General features: G+C 43.2%; 1 protein-coding gene across 5 annotated transcripts in view; it reads left to right on the forward strand.

Annotated features, from left to right (window-relative positions):
- The window catches only part of GSDME (gasdermin E), a 29,616-nt gene continuing 10,968 nt past the window's right edge, over nt 1–18,648 (forward strand). The window contains exons 1-5 of one of the 5 annotated variants that reach the window (XM_069773184.1): nt 1–121; nt 3,655–3,759; nt 6,133–6,404; nt 7,465–7,735; nt 17,740–17,911. In XM_069773184.1, coding sequence (XP_069629285.1) covers nt 6,194–6,404; nt 7,465–7,735; nt 17,740–17,911 — 654 coding nt within the window. In that variant the 5' untranslated portion in view covers nt 1–121; nt 3,655–3,759; nt 6,133–6,193. Of the gene's footprint in view, nt 122–1,491; nt 1,795–3,654; nt 3,760–4,781; nt 5,726–6,132; nt 6,405–7,464; nt 7,736–17,739; nt 17,912–18,648 lie in introns of those variants that run through there. The other 4 variants (XM_069773173.1, XM_069773201.1, XM_069773191.1 and 1 more) reach the window with 4 other exon arrangements.

Here is an 18,648-nt window from a genome sequence, read left to right on the forward strand (position 1 = left end):
TGATGAAACGTGTGCTATTACTGGCCACTGTGGGAGATTATTACTGGAGCTAGCAATTCTGCAGCTTGATGCTGATCCTAAAAAGAGATCTCCTGAGGCTGTATGGGTGCTTGTTCTCAAGGTGAGGCTCTAAGAATGGAGTTTTATATATTTTTTTTTATTAGTCCATAAAAAGTAAATTATCACAAATGCAGATACTCAGTTCCATTCAGGCTATTTGTTCAAATTTCTGTAAGCAGGTGCAACCCCAGAAGGGAAATCTATTTATCATTGATTCACTAAGGACGTCACCTGAGGGAATCAGAAAGGGGTGATGGATTAAAATCTGCTGAAATTAATTGGAAGTTTTGGATAATGTATGTAGTTAAACAGAAGGGAAGAAATGGATGCTACTTTAGCTATATGCATTAACTGTTACCTCTCACCCAAGACTGTTCATTTAAGTACATGCAACTTCCAGCTTCCCTTTGTTCTGAAGTCTGGGTGTTACTCCATTAAGACCTGGTGATGTGACACTTGTGACTATGCCCCACAGCCTCAAATGCTCTCTCTTCAAACCACAAGGGAAGTACCTGGCCTGTGGCACGGTTCACTTGAAAAAGATTTCTTTGATGTTTATTATCTCGAAAAGCTACTCCTTGGGTTTCTGCAGACTCATCTGTTTCCCACCGGATCAGTCCTTAGGCATCATAACCAACCAAGTTGTTTTATTCTGGTGTTGCATTGTTTTCAGAGGGCTGAGATAAAGTGTCAGGGCTCTGCTTTTCACGCTGTGGTTCATGAACCTGCCCCGTGTGCTCTATTGACCACATTTCTCATTTTCCACAGTGCTGCTGTTCAAGGTCCCTGGACTGGGGACCTCGGCTTGTAAGCTCCCATTCGGACCGCTGTGACTTCGCAAGGCCAACACTGCCAACCCTAAAGCTGCAAACCCACAGCCAAAAACGTGGCAGGGCTGTTGCTTCCAGCAGGTTTTTTCACGCAGGGCACCGCCCCTCTGCATTTCTGACCATGCGGTGATGCGAGCCAGATTCGGGAGGATGACACAAAAATTTCCTCTTTAATTGTGTCACAAGGTATCACCGCCAGGCAATTACCAGCAGAGAAAAGAAGCCGCCTGTGTTATTTGATGGGAAGTAACCATGCGAAACCAGCGGTCCCACCCCGGGGCTGAGCTGAGGGGAACAGTCGAGCCCCCCCTCTCAGGGTAGCCCCGCACAGAGACCTCCCGCTGGCCGCCTGTGCCGGACAGCTGCCCCCAGCACCGTGCCGTGCCCGCCACGGCCCGCAGCCCAGGCCGCCCGCCGCCTCCCTGCAACCACCTCACGGCGGCATTTTCAACCCCCGGGGTGGATGAGCCAGGCCCGGTGCAGGCAGGCGGGAGGGATGGCGAGGGAGGCAGAAACCGCCGCGGGGTTTCGGAGGAGAACGACGGCAGCGCCTCGGCCTCAGCCAGGCGCAGCCCGGCATGTGCTGGGGCGGCGGCCCTGCGTCGCAACATGGCGGCGGCGGCGCCGCCACCAGCGCCCCGAGGCGCGGCCACCGCGCCCTCCCCGTTCGGCCTGAGCACCCGGGCGGGGCTTGCGCTCCTCCCGCCTCGCCCCTCGCCGCGCCGTAGCGCCGGCAAGAAACCCCCTCTGCTGTGGGGGCTTCGCCCCCGGCCACTCGCGGAGCTTCGCCCTCGGCACCTCGCCTCGGGGCGCGGCGCGGCGCGGCTCGGCTCGGCTCGGCACGCCCCGCGGGCGGAGCTCGCCGCATCCCCGGGGCCCGGCGGCGGGGATCGCCGGGAGAGCCGTGAGTACGGGAGCGGGCCTGGGGAAGGCGGTGGGGGACGGCCGCGCCCGCCTCCCCAGCGCCTGCTGAGTTGCCCCCGCCGCCGCCGCCGCTCCTCCGTTCCCGGCGGCGGGCTGAGCCCACCCCCCCCCGCGTCCCGCCGGCTGGCGGGACCAGGCGCAGCGGGGCCTCGGCGCGCCGTGTGCCCCCCGCCGCCCCACCCGACCCTGCCACACGCTCAGGAGGAGCCGCTGCGGCCGCCTCGCTGGCTGCCGGCGCTCCGCTTTCCTTCCCTGCCAGCCTGCCCGTCTGCGCCCTCCGCCTTCGCGGGGCGGAGGGGGGGAACGCGGCCGAATGGCTGCGGTTCTCGTGTGGTGGTTTCGAGAGGGGTTTAAGCGGGGGCCGCAGGAGCGTTTGAGGGGGATCCCGGCGCTCGGACGCCTGCCAGAGCCGCCTCAGCGCAGGTCGCGGTGAGGTGGCCGGTGGCTTGCTCACCAAGGAGAAGGGCGGCTTGGTCCCGTTCCCAAAACGTGCAGCTCCCGCCGCAGGCCCTCGCACCTCTGCCTGGCGGGGCGGCAGCCGCCGGCCCCGGGTCAGGGTGCCGCGTCCCTGTTGGGTGCCTTGAGCCGCTGTGGTTTTGTGTGGCGTCAAGTCTTCGGAGGCACGTGCCGTGAAGTCCCCGAAGCACAAAAGAGGGCTACGTCCAGGGCTAAAATACACTGGATGTGTTTTCGGGGACTGCATGTGTTCAAGGACTGAAATTCCTTGTGTGAACATCCCTGCTAGGCTTTGCACGTTAGCTTTTTTGGGTGTTTTTTAATTTAGATTATCTAGAAAGGAGGTGAAAATAATGATAAGGTTTTGTAATAAAACACACGTTCTGCTTGTCATCACTTCCACGCTTTAGTTGCCTTTCGGCGTAAACTCCGACTTCATTAGGATTCAAAGGCCGTTACTGCTGCTGCACAGCAGAGTTAATGCCTAGCAGCTCTTCTGACACCGCGGCTCCCGCGTGGTTGTCTGTGGCCTTCAGGGGTTGTATTTCCTTACTGCTTGGATTGGCAAGGGATGTGCTGACATTTGGCGATCCAGTTGTCACCCTTTTCCCAAATTCCCGGTGTAATGTGCCCGGTATGCTAGGTAATCTTATGTTAAGTGGAAAAAAAAAAAAAAAGCAGCTTTTTTTTGTATCTTTTGTAAAGGTAAGTGTATGTGTACACAGAATGTAAGAAATATTGGGCAACTGTTGAGAACTTGCTTTTGTGCCGACAAAGGTAAACACTGATTATTCATAAAATGTTTCTTAGGAGCTAATGTCTCACTGTATTGAGTTAGGGAGCTGTGATAAAAGAAAGAAGCAGGGTAAGATTTGTTCGTTTAAGTAAACAATGAAGTTGCTGTAAATATCTTCATCTCATCCTTTTCGTTGAATAATTGTCCTGTAGCCCAGGTTCAGCTAATTTTAAATTTCTCGGTAGGCAAGGAAGGTACTCCTTCCTTTTCTGCTTTCATACCTAGCTATCAATCTGCAAGACTGAATTCACTCTGGCAGGCTCTTCCTACCAGCTTTGATACCTTCCCTTTTAATTCTACCAAACCAAGCACAACTCTAACAAAATTTCCAGAGGAAGAAACTCCAAAGACAGAGTTCTTTCAATGCTGTGTCTGTAACCACTCCATGTCCATTCAGTCAGGATGCCATCGATCCTGGTAGCTGTATTAACTCCCTGATGTTGGCTAAGGGCATATTCAACTGCTCTATGTCTTTGTTTTGTGAACTAGTGAAACAAGATATTTGGGTGCATTTTAGAATTTGTGTTAAAGGCACTATATCCAAAGAGACATAAACAGGAATTTGGATAGAATATTCTTCCTTTGCAGGTACAGCTGCACCAGCAAATGTGCTCCCTGCAAAGACGTTCACAGCACAGCAAGGTGTACGAGATGCTGAAGTTTTCATTCTGAGTCTGAAGACAGTCCTGTCTCCTGCCTGGTGAGCCTCAGCAGCCCTCATAAGCACTCTGTGGTCTTTCCTGGATGTCCTTTTTTTGCTAGTCAAAAGTGTGGTGACGGGGAGTGAAGACAAACCACCATGAATCGGGAGTTTTATAGTACGGTGTTCATGGTTCTCATGAGATTTAGTGAGTGTGTAATAATGCCAAATCATAGGAACTGGTTTTTGCAATTTGTCTTGTGATAAACTTCTCAGAAATTGGTGGGCGTTTTCGGAGACTATGCCTATGTGAGTTGGTTATGTAGGAATGGGATCAGACTGAGTGAACAGTCATGTAAAGCACAGAAATGTTTGAAGAGGGTTATGCTGGGGAAAAGCAGCTAATGCAGGCAATGAGAATTTACTTGATGGTCCCTTCCATTACACATCAGTCATCTGGTTGGTTGTGAAATACAGTATCATGCAAAAGAAGTCCCAGGGAAAAAGAAAACTAGTTTTTTGGGCTGTTGGGGGGTTGTTTGTTGTTTTGATTTTGTTTTTTCTTTTCTGCTGCAGTGGAGCCGCATTGCTGATTCTGTTAAAATGTTCTCACTGAGATTAAAACCAGGGAAATTAAGGAGGAGAAATTTAAGAATGCAAAAAATCAATCTCAGTTCAGAGTTTAGGAAAAGGTCAGAGAACAAGAAAGTCAGTGGAAGTACTCCCAGTGCATACAGCTGGGGCTGTGCGGCAGGTTTCTTGCAGCCACAATTACAACTAAAGTCCCCAGAGACTCTTCAGTAAAATGTTATGCGACTTTGACATTGTTCAAATCCTTTCCATGCCGGCATTGCTGGGAAACACTTGCTTACATAGAGGACTAAGAGTAGGCCATAGGAGTTCCATGAGGAGGTAGATATCTCAACATGAATTGGTTAAATACTGCGTGAAATATTTTCTGAAATGGAATTTAGGAAAAGCTAATGGAAAATTCCCATCCGCTAAAAGGTTTTTTTTTTTTCCTCTGTCCTCCATCTGATACTAAAACATGGAGCCTGTGGTCTCTCAATAATCCTGAGTACCCACTGCAATATCAGTTTTTGCTTGAAGTCTGTTCCAACTTATTCTGGCCTGTATTTGTAAATGAGAAATCTAACATCTCTGCAGAGCAAGACAGGTAGTTAATCATGAACGTGTGGATACCTGGCTAAGATATCTTATGATTTTAGTTGAACTTCCCAGTCAGTGTCAGCTGGGGAATTCAAAGGAATGCTGCCGACTTTAAAAACCTGATTTAATTCTGGAAATGTCGTTAGATCAAGTAACACAGAGTTGAAAACCTTAAAAATATTAGATTTTTTTTAAAAGATCAAAAATTAATTTATTAGAATTGTGTGTTTAACACTTGTGAATGGTCATTTTTACCATTTTTCCTGTGAGTTTAGCCAGTTTCCCTTTTTGAGAAAGTTCCTTGTAAATAACAGCAAAATGCATTGCTTGAGATAAAGAAAAACCTTACACAATAAGAGATGCCAATATTTTTTAATTTAAGACATTTAAAAGCTAGAATAAAGTAATGTAAGTAGCTGTTTAGCACATATGAATAACAGTTGCAAATAACATATGTTCAATTTAGCTGTAGTTATGCTAATGGAAAACAGAAAATTGGAAAACATCGAAGGTAAAAACGTTCAGAAAGAAAAAAATTAATTGGGCCTTTCCAGAGGTATAGTTCAGAAACAAAACTTAGTCACAAAGTTGCCAGCAGAAATACTTGTAGCTTTTTATAAAATAATTGTTATTATCCCCATATGTGTTTACTCACTATTAAAAAGATCAAGATAATTTGTGTGAATAATACCCAATTACCTTACATGGAATAAGATAATTTTATGTTAGGTGATAAAAGAAGCATTCTGTGGGGAGGCAGAAATCCTCTGCTTTTGTACTAGTGCTTTCCTCATCCCAGCCAGTCTCTGCTGGGTGCTCATTGGTAGATGCTTTTTCTTAGAATTTCAGGTAAGCTCTGTAAGTTTTTTTTCCTCCCTAACAGATTAATTACCTGTGATTGTTCCTTGAAGGAACTTCTGAGTTGTAGATTGGAATATTTATTTTCTCACACATTTATTTTCTTTCTTCGTTATCTACATGATCATAAATTTCATGCATTATTATTGTAATGTTTCAGCCTTGCGTATCATGTTTGCAGCATGTAATTTTTTGTTTATTCACTGTTGCTTATTTAAAATTTTAACTAAAATTATTTCATCTGTTACTATGAAAACTTTTTTGCTTTGGGATAAGTGGTTTGAACTGTCATGATTCCCAGCTCAGAGTGGAGAAGATGGGGTGAAAACACTAGCTGTTCCTGCATTAATACCAATACTATGAAGAACTTCTTAAAGTGACAATGTAAATATTTATACTTTCCACCTGCAGTTGTTGAAAAACAGATGTATTCGTTCAGGCTTTAATTGATTCCCCAAGATGTTTGCAAAAGCAACAAAGAATTTTGTGAGAGAAACTGATGGTGGAGGTGACTTGATCCCTGTCTCCCAGTTGAACGCCTCAGACAAGCTGCAGCTTCTGAGCTTAGTTACGAAGAGGAAGAAATTCTGGTGCTGGCAGAAGCCCAAGTATCATTTCTTGACAGTCACCCTGAGTGATGTGCTTACTGAAGACAAACCAATAAAACCAGGTAAACCCATACTTGGGCAGCACTATTACTGCAGACAAAAAGAATGCAAAGCCTAATCTTTTTTCTTGTTATTCTCAATTGTGTTACTAGAGAGCTCCTTTCAGAGGAATGCTCTGAAGTATTCTCCATCCATGGAAATGAGATGAGTGGATCTTTCCTCACTTGACTATTCATTTAACTATAACCAATAATAATAAATGTTTGTTTAAAAAAAAAAAAGTTTTGCCTAGATAGACAACTGAAATTGAGTGCTGAAGTTTGTCAAGACATACAGTCCTACTGTTTAATAACAGTGCTGTCTGCAGCCGCAGGAGCTCCCCTAGAATTTTTTAGGGGGGATTCCAATATGTGATAGTAGCGTGAAACTATACTGGTCAAAAAGCACTGGATAAACAGTGTCGTTGGTGACAGTAGCCCAGGGAATGCTTGCACTGGCAAAGCCAAGCAAGTTTTACCACTGCTTCCTTTCTTCTTGTGCAGACTGTTAAAAATGGTTGACCCTCATACTTCTTTCATCGTCCAGCTGCAGCAGTCCTAACCAGGTTTTAGGATTGACAATCTGGAATCCCATATTTCTGGGCACATCACAATTCCATACAGGAAAATAGATGTCCCTAAGTTTAGATGTTAATTGTAGCTGGCTTGGAAGATTAGCTGATTCTGAGTCAGTTGTTTGGTTTATAGATGTATAAGATTCAGAGTTGTTTTAAGCCAATTAGATGCTTCCGTTGGTTTTCAGTGAGCTCTGGAACAGCCCTATAATGAGATATGTCAAGATAATGGCAAAATATTCACCCTATTGTACAAGCAGGTATGCTTTGTAGTTTTTCTTTGTAGCTGAAATAAGTTTCAATCATTCTTTATAAATCTTGCACAGCATCTGAGCTCAGCGTTTCAATCACCTTATGTTTTCCTAAAAAGGCAAAATATAAAAGATAGCAGAGTGAAGCTGATGAAAATTTGGAGAAAGCAGAAGTAACAGTTGCAGAGCTGTAAATTTCATTATTTACCTGCTCAGTACTGTTCCTTGCCTTCACTAACCTGTCATATTTTCTTTAAGTTTCTATTTTTCCAATCACTTCAGGACCATTTCAGCACTTCTCTTCACAGGTAGAAATTACTTTTATTGCTTTCCTAGTAATTGTGGAGTCTGACTTTGCAAAATATATGGGGAAGTTTGAAGATTTTGTTCAAGGAAGTATTGAAACTTCATTTGGAAAGATCAGCCTGGGAGCCAGAGGGAAGGGCTGTGTGGAAAACCAGTCCTCATTTGGAAACCTAAGGAAGCAGGAGATTGACTTGCAGCAGCTTATGAAAGACGTCAAGGACAGGTATGCTTTTAATGTGGGTATTGTAATGGCCAGGAAAGATTACTGAGCTGAAAAGACTTGGGCCAGCTGTGATCACTGAACAATTGATTCTGTAGTGTTGCCATAGTTTTAGAATTCTTTTTATTGTAAGCTCTCATTTTCGGGTGATAAATCATATCTGCAAAAACAAAAAATTCCAGATTTTGAAAGCTTGATGGTCAAACCTTTCCCTTTCATTTTAAAAACATCTCTCTGCAATTTCATCTTGCGTATTTGCATGAATTACCACGTGGAACAAGAGCCAAATCCTCCCTTCTTTGGGGGACTGTACTGAGGTAACAATCTGGAAAAACAATGCTTTGGTTTCTCTATGTTACTGTGGCAAATACTATGCAAACTGAATTCAGAACTACTAATGTTCTTGTAAGCAGGCTTTATAATTTTTTTATGTGTGTGAGCAACTGTGGTAGAAAATTGGATTATTTGAGGAATAGCAAAGGTGAGCAAGCATGGTCAATGCATATTCTGCTAGTTGAACAAAATATAGTTTATAGATCTATTGCTTGCTGTTATACACTGTAATAGCTGAGGGGAACTATAATCTTAATTTTACAAGATATGCAACACTTCGTGTCCTACTCTGAAATTGGATTTATTTAATCTTGCAATAAGACGTTCCCAGACCAAAGCCTACTTGGCAACCAGCTGACAAGTCAGGGGTCTACTCTGTGTTGCAGGTCCTGACTTGTGGTAGATGAGGGTGGTTGGTTTGTGACAGCATTGTACCCTAGATCTGTAGCAGGTGATGTAATGCATTTTAATAGCCTTTGCTGATGCTCTGAAGATAAAGATGATAGGGTTTTGTGCAAAAGTTGCCAGAAGCAGTGTAAATTTGCTTTAGAGACACTGATGTTCTAGAAATAATCAATTACCCATTTTTACAGGAACAAATGTCTGCTGTTCTTTTTATTGTGAGCATTCACAAGTCAACAAACTTATTCTAATAAGGCACCTTGCTATCTTTGTATTAAATGCCTTAGTAAAAGCAGAAAATACTGTGTTAAATGTGTGTACCAGTCCTGTAAAATAAGTGTGCATCTAGTATCAGGAAATAGTGTCAGTCAAGATTTAGAATCTTGTTTCTAACACTAGATAGACTCTTACAGAAAAACAAACTAGAGTAACTTCTCTTTAGATCAGTAAGTTTTTACTTAGTTTTCTGCAGTAAGTTACCTGCTCTGTTCAAACAAATAATCCTCCCATAGCAAATCAGATTTACTTCAGCACGTCTTCGGGTTATAATCCTGAATGTAACTAAATACTTAAAAATATATTATCTTCTTTTGAGTGTGGAAAATCAATAGCTCTACACTGATCTGAATATAACTGTAAGTGAGGTTAACATGTGTGCAGTTTTATACAAGGAGCTAGTTCTTAGTTCATAGAAAAGATGCTCATACCTTATTAAGGCTTGTGATGCAAAGTGTGTAGTTGATATCCAGTCAGTCTTGCTTCTGCCCGGTCACTGAAAATGATAAGGATAGCAGAATTTTTATTTTGTTTCTTCAGCATAATGCTGAGGCTCACTGGAAATTGTGGCAGTGCCTTACAAATGAAATTCAAGTTGTTCATAAATATTCTATGATTTATGATGGATTGTGTCCAAGCTCCTAGCTTTTGTCTCGTTCATGGAGCATTGTGTGGAATTCAGGAATTCAGCGTTCAGGAGAGCTGGTGCCTACAAGTTAGTGATTTTTGGATGCAAAGCATTACGGTACTAAGAGGATGTTTACCTTTCAGTCCTTGTGAGATGGGAGTCAGCTTCTTGATTTTAGCTAATGACGTACGTTGCTTGTGCTTGTTTGATCAATTATTGTTTCATTTATTATTTCTACATATATAGCCTAATTAAGTTGCATTTTAAAATGTTGTTTTTGTATTAGGCTGTTTAAGTCAAAGTTGCAGATAAATAGCAGAAAACTAAAAAAAAAAAGTCAAAGCTGATACACCTTCTAAACTAAGTCATGTGAGTCCTCAAGGTTTAGCAGGCTGGAAGTGCTGAGTGGCAGCAAATCAGTTTTCTGTCACTACTTATGTGAACCTTCTGACAGAGAATCCTACTGATCTTTTAGATTCCAGATGCCGCATTGGCATCCTTTTCTGAAAAGGGATGACAGCTGAAGGATGCGGGATGAGATCCTTTCTGATTTGCAGAAGCAATGACATTGTAAACGCAGAACACGCTTATTAATATAATAATGCAATATAAAAATAAAGTTAAATGATACTTTTAGATATATAAACTCAGCATATTTTATTTTACATTATTCTTGTTTTTCTTATTACATTGTCCTTGCTAATTCAGAGTACTGTAACATACTGATTTCAGGTCAGAGTCCTGTGCCTTTAACTCAGTGAGATTGCTATGGATTTAAGAGTATATTCCATCTTCTATTTTAAGACTTTCAATACTGTCTGCCATAAGATCCTCATAGAAAAGCTGATGAAATATGGGCTGGATGAGCAGGCAGTGAGGTGGATTGAAAACTGGCTGAATGGCTGGGCCCAGAGGGTAGTGATCAGTGGTACAAAGTCTAGTTGAAGGCCAGTGACTAATGGTGTACCCCAGGGGCAATACTGGTCCAGTCCTGTTTAACATCTTCATTAGTGATCTGGGTGATGGGGTCAATGAGTATACCCTCAGCAAGTTTGCTGATGACACAAAACAGAGAGGAGGACTGGCCAGGGACGTTAAGGGCAACAAGAAAATCTTCTATAGGTATGTTGGTGATAAAAGGAAGACTAGGGAAAATGTGGGCCCTCTCTGGAAGGAAACGGGAGGCCTGGTTACCCAGGACATTGAGAAGGCTGAGGTACTCAGTGACTTTTTTGCCTCAGTCTTTACTGGCAAGTGCTCCAGCTGCACCGCCCAAGTGGCAGAAGGCAAAGGCAGGGACTGGGAGAATGAAGAACTGCCCACTGTAGGAGAAGATCAGGTCTGAGACCATCTAAGGACCCTGAAGGTGCACAAGTCCGTGGGACCTGATGAGATCCATCCATGGGTCCTGAGGGAACTGGTGGATGAAGTGGCTAAGCCACTATCCATCATATCTGAGAAGTCGTGGCAGTCCGGGGAAGTTCCCACTGACTGGAAAAGGGGAAACATAACCCCCATTTTTAAAAAGGGAAAAAAGGAAGGCACGGGAAACTACAGGCCAGTCAGTCTCACCGCTGTGCCCAGCAAGATCATGGAGGGGATCCTCCTGGAAACTGTGCTGGGGCACATGGAAAATAAGGAGGTGATTGGTGACAGCCAACATGGCTTCATGAAGGGCAAATGGTGCCTGACAAATTTGGTGGCCTTTTATGACAGGGTTACAGCATTGGTGGATAAGGGAAGAGCAATGGACGTCATCTACCTGGACTTGTGTAAAGTGTTTGACACTGTCCCGCATGACATCCTTGTCTCTAAATTGGAGAGACATAGATTTGACAGATGGACCACTCGGTGGATAAGGAATGGGCTGGATGGTCATATGCAAAGAGTTTTGGTCAACGGCTTGATGTCCGAGTGGAGAGCAGTGACAAGTGGTGTTCCTCAGGGGTCGGTATTCGGACCGGCACTGTTTAACATCTTTGTAGGCAACATGGACAGTGGGATTGAGTGCACCCTCAGCAAGTTTGCCAACGACACCAAGCTGAGTGGTGCGGTCAACGGGCTGGAGGGAAGGGATGGCATCCAGAGGGACCTTGACAGGCTTCAGAGGTGGGCCCTTGTGGACCTTGTGAAGTTCAACAAGGCCAAGTTCAAAGTCCTGCACATGGCTTGGGGCAATCCCAAGCACAGATACAGGCTGGGCGATGAGTGGATTGAGAGCAGCCCTGTGGAGAAGGACTTGGGGGTATTAGGAGATGAAAAACTGAGTATGAGCCAGCAATTTGTGCTCACAGCCAAGAAAGCCAATCGCATTCTGGTCTGCATCAAAAGAAGCGTGGCTAGCAGGTCGAGGGAGGTGATTCTCCCCTTCTACTCCACTCTCGTGATACCCCACCTGGAGTCTGTGTTCAGCTCTGGGGCCCCCAGTGTGAGAAGGACATGGACCTGCTCAAGTGGGTCCAGATGAGGGCCATGAAGATGATCAGGGGGCTGGAGCTCCTCCCTTATGAAGACAGGCTGAGAGAGTTGAGGTTGTTCAGCCTGGAAAAGAGAAGGCTCCAGGGAGACCTTATAGCAGCCTTCCAGTACTTAAAGGGGCCCTACAGGAAAGATGGGGAGGGACTCTTTATCAGGGAGTGTAGTGGTACGACAAGGGGTAATGGTTTTAAACTGAAAGAAGGTACATTTAGATTAGATATAAGGAAGAAGTTCTTACTGTGAGGGTGGTGAGGCACTGGAACAGGTTGCCCAGAGACGTTGTGGATGCCCCATCCCTGTAAGTGTTCAAGGCCAGGCTGGATGGGGCTTTGAGCAACCTGGTCTAGCTGAAGGTGTCCCTGCCCATGGCAGGGGCATTGGAACTAGATGATCTTTAAGGTTCCTTCCAACCCAAACCATTCTATGAAAACCATTCAGTTTTCTACCAAAGGTGCTACATGGGTAATACAAAGTCACAGAATGTTATGAGACAGGATTGAATGAAATCAATTGCGCGTGTCTGTGATTTAGAAAATAAGGAGGATGCTGAATAGAAAATAGAGGAATTGTCTGTCACTTGCACTCTCAAAAGTCTCTGGTATTCTTGGGGAAGATGTTCCATGAAGTAATTGTCAGGTTATTCTGTAGGGAAAATTGTGAAATGCTATCAGTAAGCTGACTCTAGGAGATACTGTGTTCTGGTATGACTGTAAGAAGTAGGTCAGAGAGGTTATATGTGAAATGGATTAACAAAAGAAATATTATGCATCTGTGCTTGGTGGAAAGTGGCAGTGAGGTCTGGTAGATTTTACTCCATGACACTCATCTAGAGGTCTCTATTAGAGAAGGAACAAAGCTGGGTGAAGGCTCTCACTGCGCAACAAGCAGCATTTGTATGGAAGACATCAGACTATTGTACATTATAAATGGAGAAGACTGAACAAGCTGAGAAATTCTGGCTAAGCAGTGAGAGAGGTTTTGAAGTCAGTCATATGGATGTTATGGATGAAGTTGCATTTGGGTGAGGGTGTGAGAGTGGGCCACCCATGTCTCTACAGCTGGGAGAGGAGGTGTGTTGAGGGAGCATTGCCCAGTGCAGGACTGTAAAGGTTTTTCACTCATGAGTAGTTTGGACTAGTGAAATTTTTTGCAGGCAGGCAACAGTGCCGACTTCAATGTGAGGATGGAGAGTACTCACAGCAGTGATCGTTCTTTTTGGTATTCGTAGTAAATTGGCAAGCACCTTGCTTTGAGGATTTGCGAGGTGGGTTACTGAGAAGACTAAACAGGATTTGATGGAAACATGGTCCTAGTCCCCCTCCTTTGTGGACGGTCTGGTCAGAGATTCTGTGCCTGAAGGAAAGACCCTCAGTCTCAGCTGCGGTGTTTAGAGGAGGCTCCTGCTTTCTCCTTTAACTGTAACTGTGAGAGCTTGCTCTATTGCCAGGTGTTGTCAGTCTTCTCTTGCCTTCAATTGATTTCTGCCTTCCGCCCTTCTTTTCTGCTTCCAGTCTGCAGCAAATTGCCTGTGTGCCTCTCTGTTCTCCACTGCTTTCCTCATGCAAAAAGAAAAAGGTTGAATAAAAGTGAAGGAAGCCTTTGCATTATAGGAGAGTTGGAAGTGTTTAACCCAATTAAATGTGGAGGGAGTGAGACCAAAACTCAAAGAAATTCTTTTCTGTTCATGCTTGACCTATTGAGCTTCCAACATAGTAAATCATTGACCTCAGGAACGTTATTTAAGCAGAACAAACAATCAAACAAAACTCCATAATCCTTATCTTTTGAATGATATTTATTTATATAGGCTCATACTCTGTGTGTTGATAAGGGGACTTAGCAAACCAACATCTCATTGTATTTTATATAGTATTAGTTTTGAGTACTTCAGCTCAGCTTCTCAAGGTGGGAAGGAGTATGCTGATACAGGTCACACAAGATTGCTGAGGGCTCCTGTATAATAGATGCTGAAAGAGATGGTAAGAGTGATGGCTGTAGAACAGAAATAAAAGGTCTGAAATGTGACCTGTAAAACAAAATAATGCAGTGCAGTTCGTGTGCCTGCATACATGTATTCTCAGGGATTTAACTCAGCCATCTCTTGTTATTCAGATATATTCTTGATATTCAGAGTGTTATACTAGCAAATGAGTTCAGCTCTTGCAAAAATACACTCATAGATTTAGCAGCCATTGCCCTGCGATACTTTAAGCCCTGCTCTGATTGTCAAACTTTAACCCTGTTGCATTTTGCTCTCGATGACTGTTTTCAATGATAATTTAGATAAGCTGGGTATTTGCTTATCTCATGTTGTCTCCTGTCTGAGTCCCTGAGAAGAGCAGAATGTTTTGCCTTCCACAGGCTGCGCCCCAGTAATAACTTGTGATGTGCCCACACACAACCCTAGAGTTTAAGGGGTTTTATGATAGAAAGGTCAGTGTCAGAAGTGTAGAGGAGGAGAGCATTTAACTGTGCTGTCCTAAAAGGAAAGGTATTTGTAGCTGTTGGTAAGGGTATATGTTTTAAAGCTCTGAATCCAGTGCTCACTAAACTTAGTGGGAAGAGGAGAGCATTTCTGCTGGCTTTACTGTTGAACACATCCCACTGAAGTCACTTGAATCTTGGGGCTGAGGTAGTGGCTGTGTCTGTGCCACACAATGCAGCTCTGTGCAGAGGACCCCAAGTTACCTCCGAGACAGAGTGCCTGCAGGAGCGCTACATCAGGGACCGAAGCAGGTAGCTCTGTGCCCCTGGGGTGTTAGTGTCACTGTGTAGCCTCTAGTGCTGCAGCAGCTCATCCAGCACTGCCTCAGAAATTTCCTTGCTACGCCTCTTTCCAAGTTCACCTTATGTCTTCTTTTGCTCTGCCACTCTGCTGTTAGTTCTGCATCCAAACCTTGAAGCTAGGAGCATGAGGGGGACTGAGCCAGTCCCACCTCAGACAGAATACTGTAGAAGTAAATGGAAGAAAAGGTCTCTTGAATTATTTTGGTCATTCATTTGTATAGAGTTAAATTATATTCTGTATGCTTCTTATGTTAATGTTCATTCAGAAACAGCAAATCTCTGTTTAATCTGTATTTTTCTATCTTTGATTGTTTTTTTTTCTTTTGTTCAAACTTTTGGGGATATCCAGTGAGTTTGTCATCCTCTAAAGCAGGCAAAAACCCCATCATATGAAAGCAAATGACAAATTGCTTTTGTGCTTCTTCATTGTATGTCTTCCCCTGTGGCTTCTTAGGTTGAATCTTAAAATTGCAAGTTCTTAGTGCATTAATTTGTATTTTGAAGATGCTTAGCGCACCTCTTCAGAATCATAAATAATTATTGTGAAGTATATGATAGGCTTGATGGTCTGTTACTGTGATAACTAATAGCTCTGGTTTGGCAGACACTTCTAAGAGCAGTGGTGTTTGTGCTTGCTTGACATTTCTTCAATTTTTGCCTAATCCAAAGATTCATGGCATTCCAAGCATACAGCATGGCTTTGCATCAAAAGGAAAAAAGTTATATTAATAAACTCAGGAATGTTTGGGAGTGCTTTTCTAGTGACTGCTGCATTGCTTCAGAGGTATTTTCTTTCCCTTGTTTAAACAATCAACTTTAAGATTTCAGACAGTGCATTCCAACTGATTGAACTTTCATATAAGCATGTAACTCTCCAAAGATCAAAAATTGCCTCAGGATATTTTTAATTTAATAAAGAACCAAGCTGACTTCAGACTTATACAGACTGCATAAATCTGAAACTCCAGAATCTAATAAATCTAAAACTTTTTAATTAAAAGTGGTGATATCTCGATTTCAATAAAGCAGAGTCAGACATGTCTTTCTGTCATACTTTTGGGGAATTGCCATTTAGCCCCATGAATAGCCATTTACAGTAAAAGGGAGGAGAAAAGACTGAATAACTTTAGCCAGGGATAGCAATCTTTTAATCTTCCAACTGTCTTGCTAGTTATCTGTTCATAGGAAATACGACATCTCATCTGAGGGCCTCCAGTGAGTATTTTGCAAAAGTACAATTGGCACATTTTAGTCAATTAAATATAGTTAAGAATTTGCTTTAACTGTTACCAGAAAGTCTTTTAACACCCCAGAAGACAAGGTAGTGAATTTTGTCATCTTTTCTTAGGAAATAATCCTCTCTTATTGTTTCTGGGAGTTTACTTTTTCTTCTGCTCATTCTAAGAAAAACCTAACTAGAAATATCTCCAGCAGCATTTAAACGCATGGTGACTTATGTTGTGGAGTAAGGATGACTTGTTAAGTTGGAGGCATGGGCTAGAGATTTGAGGTCCCTTCCACAGCTAATTTTTCTTTTCACTGTGACAGTCCTCGTCGTTAATTATAAATTGTGAGGTTATACCAATGAATAACACAGGAGTTTATAGTGGGTGTTTTGTTCAGTAATCTTCTTCAGTCCCAAAATCCATGAAATCTTTTCTATGTTTTCTCATCCAGCCCTTTGAAGTACTTGGTCAGTGCTGATCCCACTCAGCCAGTTCGGGGTTTAAGTGAACACTGAAACAGATCCTTAGCAAGCTGTGAGGGTTGGCATTGAGGCGTCACTCTCTTAGTGTGCTGTTCATCCCTCAAGGAGAAATTCTTGTGACTTAGAATTTGGCATCAGCTTGTCAGGACACTCCTTCCTGCACATGGGCCTTCGGAGGCCAAACCAGCATTCCTAGTGGTGGTTGCCTCAAGCTGTCCTAGTCCAGGGTGAGTCTGGACATCAGCACTTGGGCATGAAGGAGCCTCACGTCACCTCCCCTGTTAAGAAGCACCTGATGGCACACTTGTGACATGTAGAAGGATGTACGAAGACAGGGGTGACAGGACTGAATGGTGACAAGGAGATAAATGAGACTGAGTTTGGCCAGATAACTGCAAAGTGGTAACAATGAGCTGTGAGAAGGAGGGGAGACTAAGGCTGGGAGCCATCAACAGTTGGTGTCATCTGAGGGTAGAAGATAGCAGAGAAATCACATGAAGTGGGGATGGTGAGCTGCCTGGCAGTGGGAGAAAGCTGAGATGAATGAGAAGGAAGGGGAAGAAATGGCACTTGACCTGGTTGGTCGAGTAAGAGAGAAAAAAAGAGAGCTATTGTAAGGAAAAGTGGGGCTTCATTACAAAGAGAGAAACTAACCAGACTGGAAGACTGCTTGCTATAGATTTCCTAACCTCCAGTAGCTTGACTGCAACTTCACTCTTTCTAAGCAGAGCTCTGTGATATGTGGACAATACTATTATGTTACATGCTTATTATGCTATTCTGGGTATTTTTATTGTGTGTGTGTGTGTGCATAGTGTATGCAGTAGTATACTAGGCTGCAGGGAGTTCATAATATGGACCATGAGTGCAGGTCCTTTGTTTGTACTCCCTGGTAGCTTTTGGGGTTGAAATAATTATTTTGAGTAAAGACTACAGGATGTGACCCATTGACTTATCAGCACTGTTTGTGCTAATGTGAGACTCTGAAGAGAATGGTTAGCCAGCATTCCCTACCATGGCCATGTTAATATCAGTGTGGGTTCACGGTAGCAGAGGATTCAGTCCAGTGTCCGTGAGCCTGGCTGGTTGTTTTCATACTACACTGGAAGCTTAAAGTTGTCTTTAGTTCTCCCTTGCATTTTTTGCTTAGAAAGTAGCCAGACAACTGCCATTTTTGCTCAGAGTAAGGAATCAAGAATTCAATATGTGTGTTGGGACTTACTGGGGAATACAGATATTTACTGCTACCAAATAACAAAAGAGGACATAATAGTTGAGGAGATTGCTCATACAGAAACCATTGTTACGTTTACAATAAAAGCTTCTTCAAGCAATTAAGAAAATTTTTTCTCAAGTCTAGTATTTATGTTGTTAATAGCATCTTTTCTTTTTCAGAACAATAAATCTAAACAGTAGTTTACTGCAACAAGTAATAGAAAGAAAACGTGAAGTGCTGTGCATCTTGAGAGAAAAGATAATAACAACTCAGAAGTGTACGATATCTGAACATATCCAGACGGAAGAAAAAATCAGTGGTGTGATGGGATGCAGTACAAAAATAGTAAAGGTAAAAGTTATTAAAGATCTGCAAGGAATAGAACATTTGCAGATTATCTGAGAAGAAATTATGATTTCTCCAAATAGACTTCAGAGCATTTTTCATGCTTCCTTAACATGTTGAACTCACTGCACTGCTTAGTTGTGAAACTTCAAAAAGATAAAATGTTTTTTCCTTTGCCTCACTGGCAAAAGATGGCAACTTTTAGCGTGAGCCTGGAATGTGGTTTCTATCAATACTGTCAAACTGTGATTCAGTTTCTGTGTAGATTCCTGCCTACTGCAAAACGTAAAACAAACATATAACAATTCAGTGAAAGTTGGAAGAGCAAAAAGCATTGCTGAAACAAATTTATTTGAAAAGCCAAGTAATCATTCATCAAAAATGTTTGCAGTGTCTACTGAGTTTTAATATTTATTGAGAAGCTATTTGTTTTCGATCATAGGAGTAGAGATTAACTGCATTATGAGGATATCTGAAATATTGCCTATGAACTGAGAAGGAATTACCAAAGTCAGAACATGTGCTCATTCATTCTGTTATTTTTAAAGCTGCAGATGAATCACTTCTGTGTACAGGGTGTCTCCAGTAGCAGAAATCTGGGAGTTGCTGTTCAACAACTCCCTGTGCAAGTGCCGCCTTCCTGGTACCAGTCTCCATCTGGGCAAAAGGGGTGTCAGGATAGAAGAGGGCAGGACAGGATACTGAAGTGGGTGCCCATTTCCTAGTGACACAGTGTTTCATGT

The sequence above is a fragment of the Haliaeetus albicilla genome, chromosome 2 (genome assembly GCF_947461875.1).
Source record: "Haliaeetus albicilla chromosome 2, bHalAlb1.1, whole genome shotgun sequence".
NCBI classification, from domain to species: Eukaryota; Metazoa; Chordata; class Aves; order Accipitriformes; family Accipitridae; genus Haliaeetus; species Haliaeetus albicilla.